This window comes from Thermobia domestica, chromosome 7 (genome assembly GCF_964235325.1).
Source record: "Thermobia domestica chromosome 7, izTheDome1.hap1.1, whole genome shotgun sequence".
NCBI lineage: Eukaryota > Metazoa > Arthropoda > Insecta > Zygentoma > Lepismatidae > Thermobia > Thermobia domestica.
The window spans coordinates 265,917,181-265,937,525 of NC_137460.1; the positions used below are offsets into that span (position 1 = coordinate 265,917,181).

General features: G+C 35.0%; 2 protein-coding genes across 2 annotated transcripts in view; one reads left to right on the plus strand and one right to left on the minus strand.

Annotated features, from left to right (window-relative positions):
* Window positions 1–12,762, plus strand: part of LOC145690893 (uncharacterized) — a 74,805-nt gene extending 62,043 nt beyond the window's left edge. The window contains exon 2 of the mRNA XM_081766304.1: window positions 9,802–12,762. Coding sequence (XP_081622430.1) covers window positions 9,802–9,828 — 27 coding nt within the window. The 3' untranslated portion in view covers window positions 9,829–12,762. The remainder of the gene's footprint in view (window positions 1–9,801) is intronic.
* A 134-nt stretch (window positions 12,763–12,896) lies between these two features.
* Window positions 12,897–20,345, minus strand: part of LOC145690895 (uncharacterized) — a 36,863-nt gene continuing 29,414 nt past the window's right edge. The window contains exon 2 of the mRNA XM_081766305.1: window positions 12,897–13,636. Within this exon, the coding sequence (XP_081622431.1) occupies window positions 13,528–13,636 (109 nt within the window). The 3' untranslated portion in view covers window positions 12,897–13,527. The remainder of the gene's footprint in view (window positions 13,637–20,345) is intronic.

The following is a 20,345-nucleotide window of genomic DNA, read 5'->3' on the forward strand; positions in this document are numbered from 1 at the left end:
AAACTCAGCCAGCGTCAACTTCGTTATTTGCATTGAACTTTCGGAAAATTTTTTCATTTGAAAAGGCAAGTTTTTGCAAACTTTTTAGTTTGCCTTTGCAAATTTTTAAACATTTTTAAAAATTTTTCTGTGCTATCTGGGTCGTTTGTATTTCTTGAAAAAAAAAACCCGTCATAAGTCTTGAAAATATTGAGAATTTTATTTATTGTGTATTATTACTTCTTTGATAAATCCGCATCATTAACGTGCATTTTTGTTTAGTAACTTGTAAGTTAAAAATTAATTCTGAGTAGTGGGCTCATCGAACCCCCTCCTTGGACTTCCATGTGACATAATTTCTACAAGTATATTTCCTGAAAATCTCCGTCGTATGTCTTGATTAAGATATTGAGAATTTTATTTGTTGTCTATTATTACTTCTTTGATAAATCCACATCATTAATGTGCGTTATTATTTAGTAACTTGTAAATTAAAAATTATTTCTAAGTAGTGTGCTCATCGAACCCCCTCCTTGGACTTCCATGTGACATATTTTCTACAAGTATATTTCCTGAACTTAGATTTTTTCGTTTGCATTTAACAAGGATTGTGTTCTTATGTTGGGAAACAACATATCAGCCACGAGTAAGTTCTGAATGCTTATTCTATATTCATTTGTTGTTAGATGGCATTATGTGAATTATAGTATGTTATACTGTGGGTTCGAGGAGCCTCCCCTTGGACCTACTTGAAACAAAAAACATTCTTGGACTTCTTAGGGTTAAGTTACAGGAGAAGGTAACAAAAACATTTCCACACAAAATTAATAGGTGTTTTAAAAATATTTCTGGAAAATATTTCTCATATTACGAAGGAATTTATTTTTAAGATATTCGAAACATTTTTAAAATTATATTTCATACGTTTTCTCGTTACAATAGAAAAGATTGCAAGTAACACGTTGGACAACATTTGTAAAATCTATGGAATATATTTCCTATTTTTATATATATCATGTATGTAAAACATTTTCTGTATTACTTTGAAAACATTTTTTCTCTCAACATTGAAAACATATTACATTACATTCAACACAATAGTAGAATTTGTGAAAATTTTCCTTAGATTATTTTCCTTCTAACGTTCTAAAAATATACTTATTGTACTTCATGAAATGTTTTCCAAACATTTTTAAAAAATATTTCCGGTAAATATTTGGGATATTTCTCAGATATAACAAGGAATATATTTTCTCCAGTAACGGAAGAGTATATTCTGAAAACAATGTAAAAATATTTCTATAACATATCAGAAAATTTTGTTCACTAAAAATACAAAATATTTTCTAAAACATAACGGAAAACATTTTCTATTAATTTTTAATATGTTTTCTTTTCCCTGTTTTAAAGTTTTATATTCAAAATTCGATAAAATATTCTGGAAATAAGACTAAAATATTGTACGAAAATATTCCGTTTAAGTTATAACAGAAGGTTACCAAAATACTTTTGTTAAAATTAAGTAAAACTTTTTAAAGCATTTCTGAAAAATATTTCTTATATTACGAAAGAATTTATTTTTAAAACATTCTAAACGTTTTAAAAATATATGTTCAATATGTTTTCTTGTAAAAATAGAAAATATTGCAAATAACCTATTAGATAACATTTTTTAAATATATGGAATATATTTCCTTTCATTGTTTCCCATATCATATATTGAAAACATTTTTATTATCATTTCGAAAATATTTTCCTTCTCAGCAGTGAAAACATATTAGATTACATCCAATAAAATATTTCTAATACATTTTGTGAATATTTTCCTGGATATACTTTCCGGTTAACATTCTCAAAATGTACTTTCGGTAATTTCTAAAATGTTTTCTAAACATTTTTGGGAAAATATTTTCCGGAAATATTCGGAATACATTAGGGAAACCAGCATGGAAATCTCCAGAGAAGGAAAACCTTCTGGAAACCAAGGAAAATATTTTCTTTTGGTTGAGAAAATATTCCTTGCTGTGTGGGTATGTTGTATTTTTTTCGTTGCGTTGCGTTGGTATCCGCAATGTTTTGAAGATCGATACTGAAGAAAACCTCAGATGATTTATAGTTTCTTTTTTTCATACTTTCAATCTAAAAATAGCTTTTTCTGTAAAAATCATCAATTGACTGTGAGCTACTGCTCCACTGTTTTCCATTAGTATGCTGATATGTGTTGTTGTGGGTGAAGTGCTTAAGTTTGTTTATGATTTGGGGAAGTTACACTTAAGATCGTCCTATAGCTATCCGTTTTTATTTGTTTCTTTGAAACAGTAATACAGTGTATGTGTGCTATGCGAGTATTGCATATGTAAGCAAACCGTATGTGTAAGGGAAATATGAAGCAGAACCACTCTTATACTTTTTATTGCATTGTATGAAAAATCAATTGCATGAATTAGCATTTTCCTATCAAGTATTACAGCGTAGTCAGAACACTAAGACGTGATCGTTTAAATAAGGTCGGGATATTTTTTTTTTTTTTTGAAGAGTTAACTTAAATTCAGTTTACACTCATATATACATACAACAAAAAATGCAAGTTTCAGGGGATTGGGCCCCTCCTAGCCACCATCTAGCTACGAATCTAATTTCAGTCTATGCATTTCAAAACTTCACGCTACGTTACTGGTTGTATGTTATATAGGGAATAAAAAATTGGTCATAGTCTTTTATAAAGGTCACAAAATACCTGCCGCCAATACTGTACTCGTTCTGCTGTTGTGTGTAATTGGAATTGGAACTGTACTTTTTTGTGCATAAGTGTAACTTCTACTAAATTGCAACCGAATGGGAACTGTAATTTTATTAGGCATATGCTACCAAAGGCTCTGTGAACCCTGTGTATGTGTGTGTATGAGCCGAGATGAAATTTTTAAGTTTTACGTAAACGAATATGTCGAATAAGCTACATAAGGCGACATGCGAGGTGAAAGCGAACCATCGAGCCACCGTAGCTTTTATTTCTAATGTCTTCTCTACTATGTTGCCACAGACCTTTTTCACACCAATATGGATAGGAATTGAAAGTTATTTAGGGAATGATGAGAGTGGTCATAAAATTCTACAAAAACTAAAATTGTCAGAAAATTGTAAACGTTTATCACCCATAAACTGTAAGACCTAGGCAAAAGCAAATATGATATTCGTTCACAGCTAGTTCGAAAACCCCTATATACCAAGTTTCATCGAAATCGGGTAAAATTGTCATAGAAAGGGCGTATCCCGCATAACTGTGAGATCAAGATAATAATAAATTTGGTATTCGTAATCAGCATGTTCGAAAACACCGTGATACAGCATACCGTGTTTTATGCAAATTAGTTTACTTCGAAAAGCTGTATATACCGAGTTTTATCCAAATTGGTTATAATTGTTATAGAAGGCTGTAACCTACATAAACGATAAGATAATATCTACACGGTACAACATACTCACAAAGGGCTGCAAAAACAACGCAGCCAATGTCATACTCGTGCTGCTCCTGTGTGTTATCGAATTGGAACTGTAATGTTTCTGCGTATGCGTGTTATTTCTACTCAATTGGAACTGTAATTTTGTTGTGCATTCGCAAACAAGTGCTCCGTGAACCATGTGTTTGTGTGTCTTAATCTCTGCTTCACTGTTTCTGTCGTAGAAGAGTGAACGAGTAAAAAGAATCGACTTTATATGTTATTTAGGCGCCACTTCTTCATTCTGACTGTGGCCATGGCCTTTCTGGAATATATGTTGCGTAGTGTGTTGCTGTTGTGCCGTAGCCTTTCTTGCGTAATCTGCTGTTCGTAGTCGGGTGCAACTTTTTCTGTGTTGTGTATTCGAAACTGGAACTTTTACTCCATCTTGAATTTGAACAGTTTGCTCATGCGCCACAAAATGCTCCGTAAAAAATGTGTGTGCGTGTGTGTTTGTTGTGAATGAAAAATAAGCCACTGTCTCTTATAATGTTTCAAAAAAAGGGGTCGAAACAGCCTACTTTTTGGGTAGGCTGCTCCGGGGGAAGGAGTTCTGTTACTGGAACTTGAGTCAGAACAGGAACAGTAACCAGAAATGCAGCAGGAACCGGAACAGTTTGCTCATGCGCCACAAATTTCTCCGTAAATCAATCGTGTGTGTCTATGAGTTGGAAAGGAAACCACAATTAAGCGGAGTGCGAACCGCTGCTCTACTATGTTCAATACTTGTTGGAATATGTGCTAATAGTCCTATGTTGTAGCCTTTTTAGTCTGTAGTCTGCTGCTGCTGTGTTCAATAGGAAACGGAAGTGGGAATCTTTAACTGTAACTTGTAATAAATTGGAACTTCGCATGCGTAAACAAGTGTGTGTACTATGTTATTTAGTTAGTGAAAAATCTGTCATAGTCTTTTATAACGGTTCAAAACAGGGATCGAAATAGCCTACTCGTTTTGTAGTCTGCTCCGAAACCGGTAATGGTACTGGAACTTGAGTCGGAACAGTTTACGCAATCGCTACAATAGGTAACAGTCGTAAAAGGGTTTTCGTTGGGTAGTCTGCTTTGGAACTGTGACTGACACTGCATTGCTCATGCGCTACCAAGTGCTCCGTAAAGCAAGTGTGTGTGTGTGTGTAAGAGAGAGAGAGAGAGAGAGAAAGAGAGTGATCATACTATATGCGTGCAAACCCACGCAAACGGGAAGCGAACCACTGCTCTACTATGTTCACTAGGAGTTGGAATCTGTGTTCATAGTCATATGTTGTAGTCTATGGTCTGCCGCTGGTGGTGGTGTTGTGTTTAATTGGAACCGGAAGCGGGAGTTGGAATTGTAATTTTTCTGCAGATGCATGTAATGTCTAATAAATTGGAAATTTAATTTTACTGCACATGAGCAACCAAGTATGTGCGAGTGTGTGTGTGTGTGTGTGTGACAAACAAGACTTATGTTACATTGTTAAATCCTGTTGTTATTTTTTAATCTCTTCTGTACTATGTTGCTATAGTCTTTTTTTCACATCAAAAAAGTGCTCGTAAAAGAGAACGAAAACACCCCTGATGTTATAATGGTTGGAAAACACTACCGGCACAATCATGATCGTTCTGCTATGTTCATAGTGTTGCTGTTGGGTGTAATTCGAACTGTAATGTTTCCGCAGATGCGTGGTTCGGTGGTGTTCATAGGCGTAAAAGGCTACTCGTTGCGCGTAGTCTGCTCCGGAGAAACCGGAACAGGTACTAGAACTTGAGTCAGAATAGGTGTCAGAATATGAATCGGAACAGGAATCTGAACCGCAAGTGAAACAGGAACCGGAACAGTTTGCGAATGCACAGTAGGTCAAAAAACTCCCTCAAGTGCCACAACCCTACTCATGTGCTTCATAATATATTAATTAGAATATTTTCAGGAAATGGTGCACAAAATGGTTAAAGATAAAACTAAACATAGTACCTTCTGTTTAGAAATAGTTTAATAATCGACGCTGCATCTAGGCGATTATTACGATTCATTTTAATTATTCTTTTTTTTATTTATTCACTTTCCTTTGGCCCCAATGAGCAAATGCTCACATTAAGGGGCAGTACAATCCACTACGTACATACTTCAATAATAATATAACATGACAATATATGTTTGTCATAGACTAAAAAGAGACAAATAAAATAAAGAAAGAAATAAATAATGGAAATAAAGTACATTATATATATATATAAGAAAAGGAAATACATGGTAACTACTAATTTAAAGTAAGATACAGCGCGTGCCAGCCATTTTACCCTTGGAAATACGAGAACGATAAAAATAAACACTATAGTATGAATAAGGCATAATAAAGCAATAGTTTATCAATTTTAAGTCACGAGCCCCAGTTCATTGCGTTTTCACTTTCCACTTCTATCAATCTTGATTCTTCCATTTTCTGACAGTCCTTCCATATTTCTGTCCCAACACTTTCATTTCACTCTAATCCACTAAGAGTTCCGTGTCTAAAATATGTTTGTAAATACCATTAGTATGTCTGATGAAGCCAAGCTGTTAGTTGGAGAACTGTTACACGTTTTGACTTTTAAATAAAGCGTATTTGCTTTGTTCAGCTATTATTTTATTTTATCCCGAACATATTGATGTCTGAAGGTTTGACGGTAAGGTAAAACATGTCTCTTAAATTTTAACAATGGTAAAAGTAATCAAGCCAATGCAATAATAAAAGTAAATAATAAATCAATTAAATATGTAGAAACTGCTACCTTTCTCGGAGTTAAAATATCTAATAATTTCAACTGGGAACCACATATAGAACAGGTAAGAAGTAAGCTAAGCAAATTATGCTATGCAATTAGATGTGTAAGAGATAAAATAAATGTAAAAACAGCTAAGTGTATATATTACTCAAATTTTCATTCTACAATAAAATATTCTGGAGAAATGCACCTAAAAGTATTGCTAACTTTAGGCTACAGAAGAAAGTAGTAAGAATACTTGCAGGAGTAAAATGGAACTCTTCTTGCAGAAATATTTTTAAGGAACTTGGAATAATGACTCTTCCCTCAATGTATTTGTTCGAAATATTAATGTATTTGAAAAAACATAGTAGTGAATTTATTGTTAACAAAGACATTCACAGTTATAACACAAGAAGTAAAGACGACATTCACTTGCATGCACATAGGACAAATATATACAATAAATCAGTTACGCTCAAAGGTACTCTATTATACAATTTACTTCCATCATGTATAAAAAATGAGGTCTCGGTCAATAGCTTTAGATCCAAACTTAAAAGTTACTTGATAGAACATTGCTTTTACTAAGTTGAAGAATATGTAGAAAATAATTCGTATACGTAAAATTAAATGTATAGTAAGTAAATTAGTGAAACCATAAGAATCTATATGTAATAATAGTATGTATGTTTATGTATATTGGTATATATATAAATGACATGTGCAATTTCGTTGTATGACGATGAACGGATGCAATAAATTATGATTATGACTTACTTTACACTGGTATTCCTTAATATACACACGTATATAAATCCCAATACTAAATATCAGTCAAACCTTTACAAATCAATGTAAGAGAACGCTAGAAACTAAAGTACTTGATAGTATCATTCAACTTGGAATAAATTTTTTAACGGAGAAATTAAAGGTGTAATGCATTTTGACAATACATTTTAATTAAAAATTACGCAAAACTTGAATATCACTGGAATGCTCCCACAACGTTTACCACAAAAATGCTGTATTATAAAGTGAACCACTAAGCAAAACGCTCATTATTTAATAGTTTATCTTGACTAAATTAATGTTTATGAATTATGAAGAAAGAACAAGAAGTTTTCTTTCCTAATGTGTTGTTCACTATCATTTTTTAAAGTTTATTTTGTAATTATATAGAAGTATGTTGTTCCTAATACTAATATTATACTAAATATATGCCGAGAATTTTTTTTCCAGAAGTTTTACAACTATAATTTAGATCAATATACAACATATCATATGAAGAGGGTGAATTTAGAGTCAAAGTTTGTAGAGAACTCTTTTGGGAAGTTGGTCGTAGAAACGTTGTTGGTAATTCTTCACTATTAACAACATAGTGCTAAATAGCATACATGTGAAATATAAAAAGTTGTATTTGATCTGTTGCAATGTCCCTTTGTTTGAAGATAATCTAAATAATTATTATTTTCCTTACCAACCACCACTAAACTTATGCACTCCTCACTTGTCACTTTATTCTAACACAATGAGCTGCATAATTTGCCATATAGATCCATGAATCCTCGTCTGTGTCATCACAATATTCCAAATACGCAGACTTCAATACACATTTTAGATCACAGGTGTCACAAGGCTGACTATCAGAAGTGTAATCCTGAAAATCGTCACTACTGGGTATTCTTTATGCATGTTTACTTTTGCTTGTAACTAGCTGCACATGTGTTTTACATTTTTGCAAAGTTTTGAACAATAAATCGGAGTTTTCGAAATGTTCTTAATATTTTTGATTTCGATTCTGTGTCAGGGGGCCTGCCTAACCCAACGTATCCTAAAATAACTTAATAAACAAAATAATGAAAAAGTTCTTGAGATCTAGTACGGGAGAAGTGGCAGGAGTGGGACACTTTTTAAGAAATAATTTTTTGCACACGTATCAAAAATAAAAGAAACACAATGTTACCTTTATTTGATGGTCTGATACTTTGAGTTTATAGAGGGTAAGTCAAAATAAGTTTTACAAGCTATTGTCTCGCGAACTATATCTCAAATAAGAAAAACATTATTAGTAAATGTACAATACAGAGGGGCCTAAAAACGACTCAAACATGAGGTCCTCCCGCCCCTCAATTTTGGAGGGAAGGACATTTACGTGAAATGTTCAAATGGGAACATAGCTCGAATAATATGTCGTTCGAAAGGGCTTGGAAAATTGAACAATTTTTGTAGGAAACAACTTTTGATATGAGGAAACGTTTTCAAGATGGCCCCCAAGAAGGGTCCTGAATCAGCTAGAATTTCCAGTACTTTAAATCAGAAACGGCTGAGTAGAAAACGGTGAAACAAAAAATGAAAAAGGAAAAAAAAACTATAAGCAACGTTGAATGGTATTTCTGCGGTGTCCCCAGGGCCCCCATAACGTGGCCTGGGACCAGCTTGAAAATTTATAATGGGAATATAGGTTGGGTGATACCTTGTTTTATAGATCGTGGAAGGCCAAAGAGTTTAGTAGAGAATTTGTTTTGATTTTTGCCAAGCCAGTTTCAAAATGGAAACCGAAAATGGTTCCTCATTCAGATACAAAACGCAGTGTTCAAATTTAATATTACACGCATATATCCAACGAAATATGCACCAAATAAGAAGAGTGTTAAGCCTCAATGTACAATACAAATGGCATAAAATATGTGTTAAACATGAGGATTCCACGTCCCCATTTTGGAGGAAGAGGTGTACGTGCAATTTTAAAATGCAACATAGGACGAGTGATACCTTCTTTGGTAGATCGTGAAACACCAAACAGCTTAGTATAAAATTAGGCCTTGTGTTTGACCCATTTTTAGGCCTGTGTGTATTGTATATTGACTCTTAACATATTTCTTATTTGATGCATACGTTGCTGGATATTGGCTTTGTAACATTCGTTTTGAATACTACTCTTTGTATCTGAATGGGGAACCATTTTCAGCGGCCATTTTGAAATAGGCTTGCCCGAAAACAATATAAGTTTTGTACTAAGCTGTTTGGTTTTCCACGATCTTTCAAACAGGTATCACTCGATCTATACTCCCATTTGAAGTTTTCAAGTTGGTCCCGGGTTCACATGATGGGAGCAATGAGGACACCGCAACAATACCACTCCACGTTGACTATGGCTTTTTCCTTTTTTTGTTTCTACTCAGATGTTTCAGACTTATAAGTTATAACAATATGAATAGACATGAACTTTTAAATCAACCCACGTATTTCTCAACGCCGATTTTTAGAAGTAAAACGCAACCAGCTACTATTTGAAGGAGAAAGAAGCACAGAAATTTTGTCACCCAAAAGGTGCCTCATTTTTCCAGACATCTCTGCTTCCTCCCGTCAGCCCAAATTAGGCGAGGAATTTTGCTACACTTATGCTCGACGCCCACGCAGTATAAACTCATGCAGTGATGACGGATTTTACGTAATAATTTAATTTTTGTACATAATCATTAATTTTATGTTTTATTGGGATTATCAGTGTTTTTAATGTGGTTTCAATTGAGCCATGGATCATTCATTATATAGCATCAGTGAAACTGTGAATGAAAATTAAGTGTTTTCTATATTTTAGTTTGGTGGTGTATTCTTGCGCCGTTGAATAGGTAACGAACTGACGACAAAAAAGAAGCATGAGGAGAGCATCGATGGACCTGGCAGCGCTGAGACATGTGAGAGAGATGCTCCAACAGGAATAAAACCAACACGCAGTGAAATTTTATTTTCATGAAAAGCAAAATCTGCCAGAGATAAAAATTGAAAAGTTCGAAGAAAGTTATTTTTATAAATTTTGTGATGTCAAGATATTAATATTTTCATGTGCTACTACGATCTTACAATTGAAGATTTTGAATAACTTTTCGTATTAGAGCGATGGGAATGCAGTGCTGCGCTGATCTTCATAGTTTTCGAACTAACCACAATAGTTCGGTGACGAATAACGTGCGAGTTAACGGTGCTGTCCCGTAATCGCGTCATTAATGTGCCAATTCGGTTTTGAGTGAAATGTAATCAATAATTTGAAAATATTAATGTGTTGTTTTAAAGCCATATGTGATTTGTGTAGTGAAAGTGAATATTAATACAAAGTTTACCTACAAATTCTCATTATTTTCTTGAAAATAATAATATTGTATATTTGATAATTTTGTGCTTTCTTCTTATAAGCTGATAGATGTCAACCTAAATGGATATTTAATTTGATCAAACCAAACATTTATTTTGTATTTCGCTGCTCATCTGGTGTTAAACTAGCGTATGGATCCCATTTTCTGTATTTTATTACAGGTTTTGATGATGTTGTCCACAGCATGACACGGCAGTGATGGTGGGCACACGGCAAATGTCTACTTTATTATAACGCTCGGATCCTGAGACCGTGGGAGAGAATTTTTGTTGTCTTGCCAGTATTTCAATTCGTAAATTTTTTATCCATAAAACTGAATAATATCTTGAAGTGGTTTTCTCATTTGAAAGGTCCAAGGTTCGAACCCATACTTTTATGTCTGGCTTTCCCAATCTGGGATACACAGGATTCCAACCCAATACTATTATAAAATTGGCTTACCCGAACAAAAACGTATACGGATCCAATAGGAATATTAGCTCCGACCTCCCAATACTCTTATAAAGTACTAGAAATTTTATCTGACAGGAGACCATTTTGGGGGGCCATCTTGAAAACGGTGACCCATATCAAAAATATTTTACTACAAAAATTGTTACATTTTCGAAGCTCTTTCGAACGAGGTATCACTCGACCTATGTTCCTATTAGAACATTTCACGTTCATTACCTTCTCACAAAATGGGGGAACCTCTTGCTTGACTCATTTCTTAGGCACCTCTGTATTGTACATTGACTCCTAATATTTTTCTTGATGTATAGTTCGCGAGATATTTCTTGTAACACTTATTTAAGTACATAAATAAACTATAGTTATTTTATATATAAACTAACTGCGTTTTAAGTTGAAGTACTCTGAAAATAATGCATTATTTTAGGCAATACCCGAATAGTCTCATTCTTGTCGACCCTAGAGAGGAGTGGGACAGAATAAAATGATATTCAGAAATAAAACAAAGTGGCGAGAAATGCAGTATATTATATTGCTATACTGAAAGTGATAAAACAACATTGTGTACTACGCTATCATCCTACTAACTATATCAGTTTGAGAATAAGAATAATAGTTCTGCCAATAAAGATAAGCAGGCATCTTACCACTTTCCTGTGTGAGAAGAGTTTCGCTTTTTTATCATTAAATCCAAAAATAAGGCTAAAGCCGAAAATTAGAATTAAAAAGAAAAGAAAATACGCCAACAAAGCAATGCACATGTTGTCGTAGTGAAGTTCGATTCTTCCGGGACTGTTTACAGTGAATATGAAAACAAATTGAATTACAAGATGACAAGAACAATCGCTATTCTAGAGGTTACTGTTTAATGGATGTTATATGCAGAGAAGTCAAGGCAAAACGAATACGAAGACTGTATACGTGCTGTTACCTTACCCATGACAGAAGAAGGTAATTTCAGAACTATATTTGGAAGCTCAACCGAACTAGTATCTTGCTGTTAACTAGGAACAATTTTAGAATAACCGACTTTGTAACGCATAACTTTTACTTCGCATCCACTGCTTTAAACATTTTAGAAAATTTCTACATTATACACTACACACTTTTTGACATAAAATTAAAGAAGTATAATATTACAGTTTTCAACATTGATATTAGTGTTTTCCCATCCTATTTCGTTCATTAGAGAACCAACTACTAAAGGATATATCAACACACTGCTCTCGGAAGAAAATACTGTCTTCGATTAAGGACTCTATATAAATCTTCATATTACTTATTGTAAATGAATTCTAATACCGACATCTCTTTCGCCTTTGCTTTGCAAAGCCTTCTTCTTTCGTTTCATCTTTTCTGCAGTTGCTGTTAGTATTCTTGTTCAACCACTACTCTTTCTCCCACGGTTGGTTTTATTAAGAGGGGTAGGCAGCCTTCGGATAAGGATGGATATTCTGAGTGGTTACCTACGCAGTGGAAGGTATTGCTGCAGAATATAACAGAGGTAGTATCTTGGATAGCTGTAGTAAGAGAGCCTTGAGGCAGAAGCTCTGATGAACCATGGTCCATACCCTCAGATACGCCAGCAACATTCTGCCTGGTAAGTCTGTCTATTTTTTTGCTGGTGAAACGGTGCGTTTCTGTTCAAGGAGGGATTTGGACGGTCATTTACTAAAGATATCAGGAATTAGTATTCTGTAAAAGAAACACTGTTGAAAGGGTATATTAAAGTAGTTTAAATCCAGATATGATATTCTATTGTGTCATAGCACAGGGGTATACCCGTCCTATAAACTCATCAATTAAATAAGGAGAAACAGTTTTTGCTGGATTATTAGCCAGTCAGTCATTGCACACCTGATTGTAATGGGTCTTTAGAGGTTCATAAGCGAAACTTCCACCATTTGCAGTTTGTTACTGCAATGCGGGGGGAAAATGTTCATAACGCTATTTTGGTAAGATGTTTTCGTGGTGATCGAGGAGCAATATGATTGGATTTTCTTCCAAATATTTTGAAATTTAGTTAATGTGTTCTAAACAAACACCAAATATCTCAGCAATCATCCATCCAGTGATCCTTTCTAATATCAAGCTTTGAGGTGGTATTTTCTTCAGGAGGAAATTCTTGTACCCTACTCTCGAATATAAAAAAGTCGAGAAATGCTATTTCTAACTGCATTGAAGGTACATAGCACTGTCACTTGTTCAGCACGTTCTGTTCAAGTTATCTGTCCGACTTATTTCTGTCCTCGTGAAGCTATCACTCGTGGTATTCTGTGTACAGTACTAAATCCAGTTTGATCACAGTTAAAGGTACACTTCAGGGTGAACTTACATTTCTCATATGATAACTTCAAATTGTTCAAAAAGTCGTTCACGTTCTACTTATTGAAGCTGGTACTTCTTGATAAACTTTTGATTCCAGAGATCGCAGTGATAACTGAGGGGGATGCTCCATAAAACCATTAAGCCAGTCGTATCCCGCACTTTTGTGCACAGTTTAAGATTCCGGCATATTCTTCTTCAAGGCATTTGCATATGCGTAAGCCGAAGTTCGTACCTGCCTCGTTCTAAGCCCATAGTTCGTCTTACCTGCGCTAACGAGAGTTTCCCACAAGAAAGATTTCCTTGAAATATTACTGCATCTCTATTTGAGTCCTCCTTGTACTTTTTAATATGTCTAGCAAAGGCTGATTTCGATATGTTGTGTTCTCTTGCTACCTCTCATATACTCTTCTTTTTCTCTCTTACTATCTCTATGGCTTGCAGAGTATCACTGTTTGCTGTTTGTATGTAGTCTAGGTTTATCTTCTTCCACTTGCGTGGCCTTTTTCTGAAACACAGATGTGAAAAAGTACTAAATAAATATAGCATTAGCCAAGCGGAAACACAAGAATTACAATAAAGGTACCCTTGTGAGTAGAAAGGAGTGGGACAGTGTCCCAATCCTCCTCAATTCATCATGCCATAATCATCCCTGTATACCCACTTTTACTACTGTCACTATAAAGCCACGAACTCTGGTATTAGAATCATACAAAAATGTTCTAAATATACTCTCAATACCTAACTATCTACTCTTATGTTAAATCCTCTACTACCTCTTCATATTGTCAAATATTTTTATAATATAAATCTCACATGATAGTTATCAGCGATGAAGGAAAATTTATCATTACTTCTAAAAACTTGTGCACATTCAGAACCTGGTACCAATGTTTTTTAAGTGTTGCCACCACATCTGCTAGCAACCACTATGGCCTAACACAAATCACAATAAAGATATGTCACTGTCCCACATCTCCAACTGTCCCAAACCTCACACTTTTCCCCTATGTTTGTGTTTGCTCCTGATACAGAATTTTATTTAAAAAAATCAATATCTGAAAGTGCCAATGGGGTACATATTAGGCGAATGTCTTCTTTCGGTCTCACACTGACTTCAGTCTTTTGATAAAGATATAAAACAAAGAATTCTACGTTACTTCAAGACATAAGTAACCTATAAAACACCCTTTAGAAATAACATTATAAGTGAAATTATAACGTAAAGATATGGCGCATGTTTGTTTTAGATAACCACCCGCTTGAGGTTTTTGCCCTCCATGGGGGAAAGAAAAGTCAAGGTTACTGCGAGAAAGGAGTTAGACATGGTAAAAGGGATTCTCAACATTTTGTAATAACTTTATGTCATAAATAACGTAAGCAAATAGGACATTACGGTCTTTACAATTATAATCATAATGACAGTGGAGAAAGGAAATTGTACAATGAATTATAGACATCATGATTAACCCTTAAACGCATGACATGAATTGTACCTTAGTTTCCATAACATGGGTCTTTATGATGGGTCTATGGGTCCATAACATGGTCCATAAGATTAGTCTGTTCAGAGTATATATTTCTAAAAAATCCAATTCAAAGTACAAGACTAGTAGTAATAATACTACTACAAATATAATAACATTTTAGTACAACAAATACTAATTCGTTATACTAAAGAACTAATCTAATACTACTATAAAGATTAGTATTAGTATTATATACTGATACTAATATATAATAGTAATCTAATACTAAAATATACCGCGGGTCAGAAATGACCCATGTTATGTATACTACGTATAGAAATATATATAATAAAATGTAAAAAATAAATACAAAACCAAAAACTTTAATACATTATTTTTAAGTAGTAAACAAACCAATAGAAGATGTCACGGAGAAAAACTACTGTGCAACAAATATTGCAGACAAAAATCTATACATAAATTACTGCTGGGTCATTTTTGACCCATGTTCTGCGTTCTAGGGTTAAAGTATTTGGATATATATTTCATTATATTGCGTTGATGAGTGAAATATCTACAAGATGAGATTCATTTGGACGAGACAAATAAGATATTCTATTATGACGGATATAGGCTATTCTTCTCCCTTGGGGACTGCTTCAAGCATTATTCAAACGGAATGGGAAGCTCTGTTAGTAACAAAGGAATTATTGTGTAGAATATGTATGATATGGTGTTGAGGGTGACAGAGAGAAACTTTCAGATGAGCGGAAGATCTTGATGATTCGGTGGTAAGGAATAATGATACATTAAAAAGAGGAGGAAGAGATAGAATGACTGATTCTGTGAACGATATAAAAATAGATATGGGCGTTGATGGAATCGAAGATGAGTGGATGATGAGGATTGAGCGGTCCGGAAGTTTTTGCGACAAAGTTCTTCTACATGGAACCAAATGTACGGAAAAATAACGCGAGAATAGAGCTTTGGAGCGGAGCTCGGGAGTTTGATGTGGTATGGAATTCTGAGTGTGTGATGTTCGAGAATCTTAAGTTTTTGATCAAGGGGGTGGCTGCCGAGTCCTAACGGTATGGCCGTAACTAAGCACAGGTCGAAGGAAAACTATATTAGTGTTTAAGAGTAGCTTTACGGAAATACTCCAGGTTATGCCAGTAATTCGTTTTGATAGATTGAGTCGATAATATGCCTTTTTGTTGATGTCCTGAACATAAGCCTTCCATCTGAGGTATCTATCTATGGTGAGTCTTAAGTATTAACGGTTTTGGAGATTCTAAGACGGTTGTTGTTAACAGTGATGGAAGTGAATTACTGTGAAATGTGGAGCGTTTCATAGGAGGCAAAGATACTGTAGTTTGAGTTCAGCAGCATAGGATTTCAGTCGCCGTTTATTGCTCCACAAAACAAAAGTGTGTATTGTTGGTTGTAAGGCGTTGTTTACTTAGTGTATAATACGGCAATTTGCAAGAAAAGCTGTATCATCAGTGTAGGGAAATAACTGAATATTTTGTGGGGGAAGAGGCATGTGAACAACATAAAGTAGATATAATAAGGGTGATAGTAAAGAGCCATAGATACGCCTGAGTGCAAAAATATAGTTTGATATAACTGTTGACTAATGTATTCGTAAGTACGGTGGCGAAACAAGAAATTGTAAATAAAACGGACATATGCGTTAAAAAGGCGAAACTGTAGCAGTATTGAAAGCAAACCCTAACGTTACAACTCATTAAATGCCTTCTCTAAATCAAAGAGTACCAGACTTGATGGCTTGGTGGTATTATACTGCTTACGGATGCAGTTGAGGAGACGCAGAAGCTGATCGTTGATGCTAATTAATGGGCGGGAGCCTGCTTGATGATGTAGTAAAGATGGTAATGAGAAAGATGAACATGAAGTCATTTGACGATATTTTTTCCTAGGATTTTGGTGAAGATTCTGTTGAGCTGTATCAGACGATGTTCTAGATTTAAAGGAACAAGAGAAATTCGGATGATTTCTAATGAGCTGGTATATAATTTTTCCGTGGAATAAATATGACTAAGAAGATTGTGCAGTATTGTTGGATTTTCTTGCATGTCGATACATGTTATTGATTCGAGGTGCATTATAAAGTTTATGATAGATATGACATTAGAGATTGGTGGGGTAGAAATGGAGGTAGTTAGTGCTTTGTGAGTAGATATGTTGTACGCCATGTTGGGTTCAAGATAAATATGTGGTGAATTGAAGTTGAAATGTTCTACAGGAAGATAAATAAAATGCTAAGTGAATGATAGAGGTGTGAAAATCTCCTATAATTAGGAAGCAAAGGTTTTAGCTTTTTCTTGGTCTCTTGCAATGCGTGATCGTGGTGTAAGAGAGGATAAGAGGTTTGGATAATTTTACCAGCTAATGCTTGAAACGCATCTAATATTGCGAAGGGTGTGATATGGCAGAAATTGTGTTTCAGGTTTTAATCCACTGTTGTAATTTGTATACTTTAAGATAACTACGCACTGTTCTGTGGAGGGCTCTATGATGCTGAAGAGCTTCGTGGTTGCCAGGGCAATCATATTCTGTAGAGATTTGAGGTGAGTGTTTAACTAGACGAAAATAGCGCGGAGGGATTTTAGGATTATGAGGTGATATATATGCGGTTTGAGGGATGACTGCTCGGTTGCGAGTTGAATGTTTGGTGGTAGAGATTAGAGTCGATTAAATTCATTTTCAGTAAAAGAGGGTTAGGTTGCTGACAGCGTATGAGTTTAGTAAGTTTAGTAGCGAAGTATGAGAAGAGGGGGTTGTGGGACAGAGGAGGAAGTAGTGGAAACTTCTAGTGAGTGTAATGTGCACATGTTCACTATCCAGGATATCTAAGAGGTAGATGAAAATACTGTGGGCGAGAAATGAAGTGATTACTATGTCAGGAGTAGTGTTATATCAGGAACGGATTGGTTTTGGTAATGGGTGAATGAAGCCTGTGGTGGAGGCAGTAATAAAATTGTTAAAAGCTGTTTCTCTCGGTCTGAGCGGCTATGGATGTTAATATTGGAAGATATCAGGTAATGTCGGAAATCATTAGAAGTATATTGGAATGAGAGAGGAACAGAACGACCTGGTCGAACATAGATGACTGTCATTGAGACACATAAACATTTGTAGTAAATAGTAATGATTACATGGGATATTACATGGAGAGTCAATACTATACAATGGGTAAGGATAAAATACTATGCCACGCCGCTGGTGGTGCGACAACCCGGAAGCTTCTTTTCGTGTCGAATGAGTTGATAGCAGGTAAATTTGCAACTAGGTTTGGGAGTGAGATTCGTTTTACTGATATGTGATATTGTTCCTCGTGTAATAGTTGTTCAAATATGAGTATATGAGGTAAGTACAGGATAATGTTGAGAAATAGATATAAAAGTCATAGTCAAATTCCTAGGTATATTATCACTATGAAGTTAAATAATTGTTTCGAGTCAAGATAGATGAAAGCGCATGTACTACAAACATCAGAACGGAGCATACGTTATCCGTATGCTACATAGGCACTGCCCTTAGGTGTTACATCATGCCGTTGCAGGATGTTTGATTTCTAACAGTACATACACATTTGTATGTTATCTTCGTCAGCTATATATTAGATACGTCCATTTGTATGTGCGATCCTGACCACCTTTATTTTTCATACGGAAAGTATGTATGGATGAAGCACTTATACAGAAAGTATTATAAATCATGCGTTTTCAGTTATACGCTTGCTGGACGTTATGTCCAAAAACTACAGAATTTACAAATGTAATCTACGATATTACGTATGCCGCATACATTTTTTTCTCAGTGTAGCTTTGAATAGCGTTATAGTATTTTTTAAAGCTGTTTTGGTATGTGTATTCTTGGTATGCCTATAGTGTGCAAGTGGTTCATTTATATAAAATGCGCGGAACACGGTTGTATGTAGTTAATGGGGAGTGCGGAGTTGAGAGGGAAGAACGAGCGAAGCGAGAAGCCGAAGCAAGGTGGGATAACGCACTACTAGGCTACTAAGGTTAGGTTATGTCTTCTTCGCACTTACCTTAGTACGTACTTAGGTTTGCACAGCTTTCCTATCTCAAACAGAAAATCGTGAATGATTGTTGGTCGTCTTTGTTCTTTCATTCATTAAGCCATGAATATTCAAAAGATTAACCCTTGTCCGGGCAAGATAGTTTTGTAACGTAGACGGGCAACTGGGTCTTACCAACTCTATCAGCCTTACCAACTCGATATGTTCATGACTTTAACTTCTACTAAAGATAGAAGAATTCAGAATTTTATGTCATCGAAATATTTAGGAATATTGAGAATTTCAAAGAAATATATGAAGCTACTGGTCCTGGGAGGCCCCGCTTGCCCGGATAACATCATCTTTTACAAATGTTAGTACTGTCAACTCATATCCAGCGCAAAGACCCTGTACACTTGCAGTCATATTTGCTCGAAAATTATCCACAATCTAACCGTCCTGAACCTAGAGACAAGTAATTCCCTCTACTTGCAAATTAGTCCCGTCTTTATAACCGCTTATCAAAAGGTATTACACATAAGTTACGCTTCACTAACATGTTATCAAGGACACAAGCAATCAAATTATCAATTTCTTCTAAGTAAATTTTCAAAATTTTGACAAAAATGGAAGGTCAACTTCGCAAATTAGCCCTAAACAAGAGCCTAAGTAAAGTTGAATTTCCTTAGTTATATCTCTTTCTTGACCTTAATATTAGAATTACATGTGGGACTATTAAAATATTTATATTTTAATTTTAATTCGTGTAGTTTGCACTACCCATTCAATAAAATTCACGTTTTTTAAATGTAGATTACATAATGTTAATTTAATGTGTGTGTGTAGAGGGGATAATAGAATTAAGTAGAAGCAAAATACTTAAACATTCAAGAGCAAAGATGATGAATTGCTGATGTTACTATTTGATGAAATATAATATGGTTGGCTGGCCCCCGCCTAACTTCTACCGGGCCACCTCTATATTTTTGGGCTGGCTACGGGCCTGCAGGTTCATAGGATGCAGTTGTTAGTATTATGTTCTTTGTATTCTTGACAGCGTTTACCTCGGAGAGGAAGTGGTCGTAATGAGCAGGATAGTTCAAATTGGCGTGTCTTAAAAACCTTAAAAACGAAGATTTGTTTATGCAAAAGGTCGTTGATAGTATCCTGTGATGTGCTTAGGATGCATTTTTAAAGCTGCATCTCACTTCAGGTAGTTCAGCTTATATATCGTCATGTGTTATAGATGGAGGAACCCCTCGTAATACTATTGACATGGTATGTAGCTGAGGTTGCTAGTGGATGTTATTGAGAGAAGTTAAAGTTGCAGTTTTTGTGAAAATTTCAAAACTGGATTGTCACGAATTATTTTGCGAAGTTAGCCGACTGTGATTTAATGATGAAATCATTTTTTTTTTTGTCTCTACCATTTGCGAAATATCTTGCGGTGCCGATACTGAAGAAGTTACAGAAGTAAACGCTTCGAAATCAAGTACTTTGGATTGTAGTTTTGCAGTAGGAAGCTGTGGACATGGTGCAGAGAACGATAAGCCGGTAGGAGTGAGAGTCAGAGCTCGAGATGCTATGTGCATTTGTATGCTTCTTAAATGGTGGTGAACTCGTTGATGATGCTTGGTGGTTGCCACTGATTGGAGAATGAGAACTCTGAGAAATTGGTTCAGTGTATGCTCTGTCTCGTC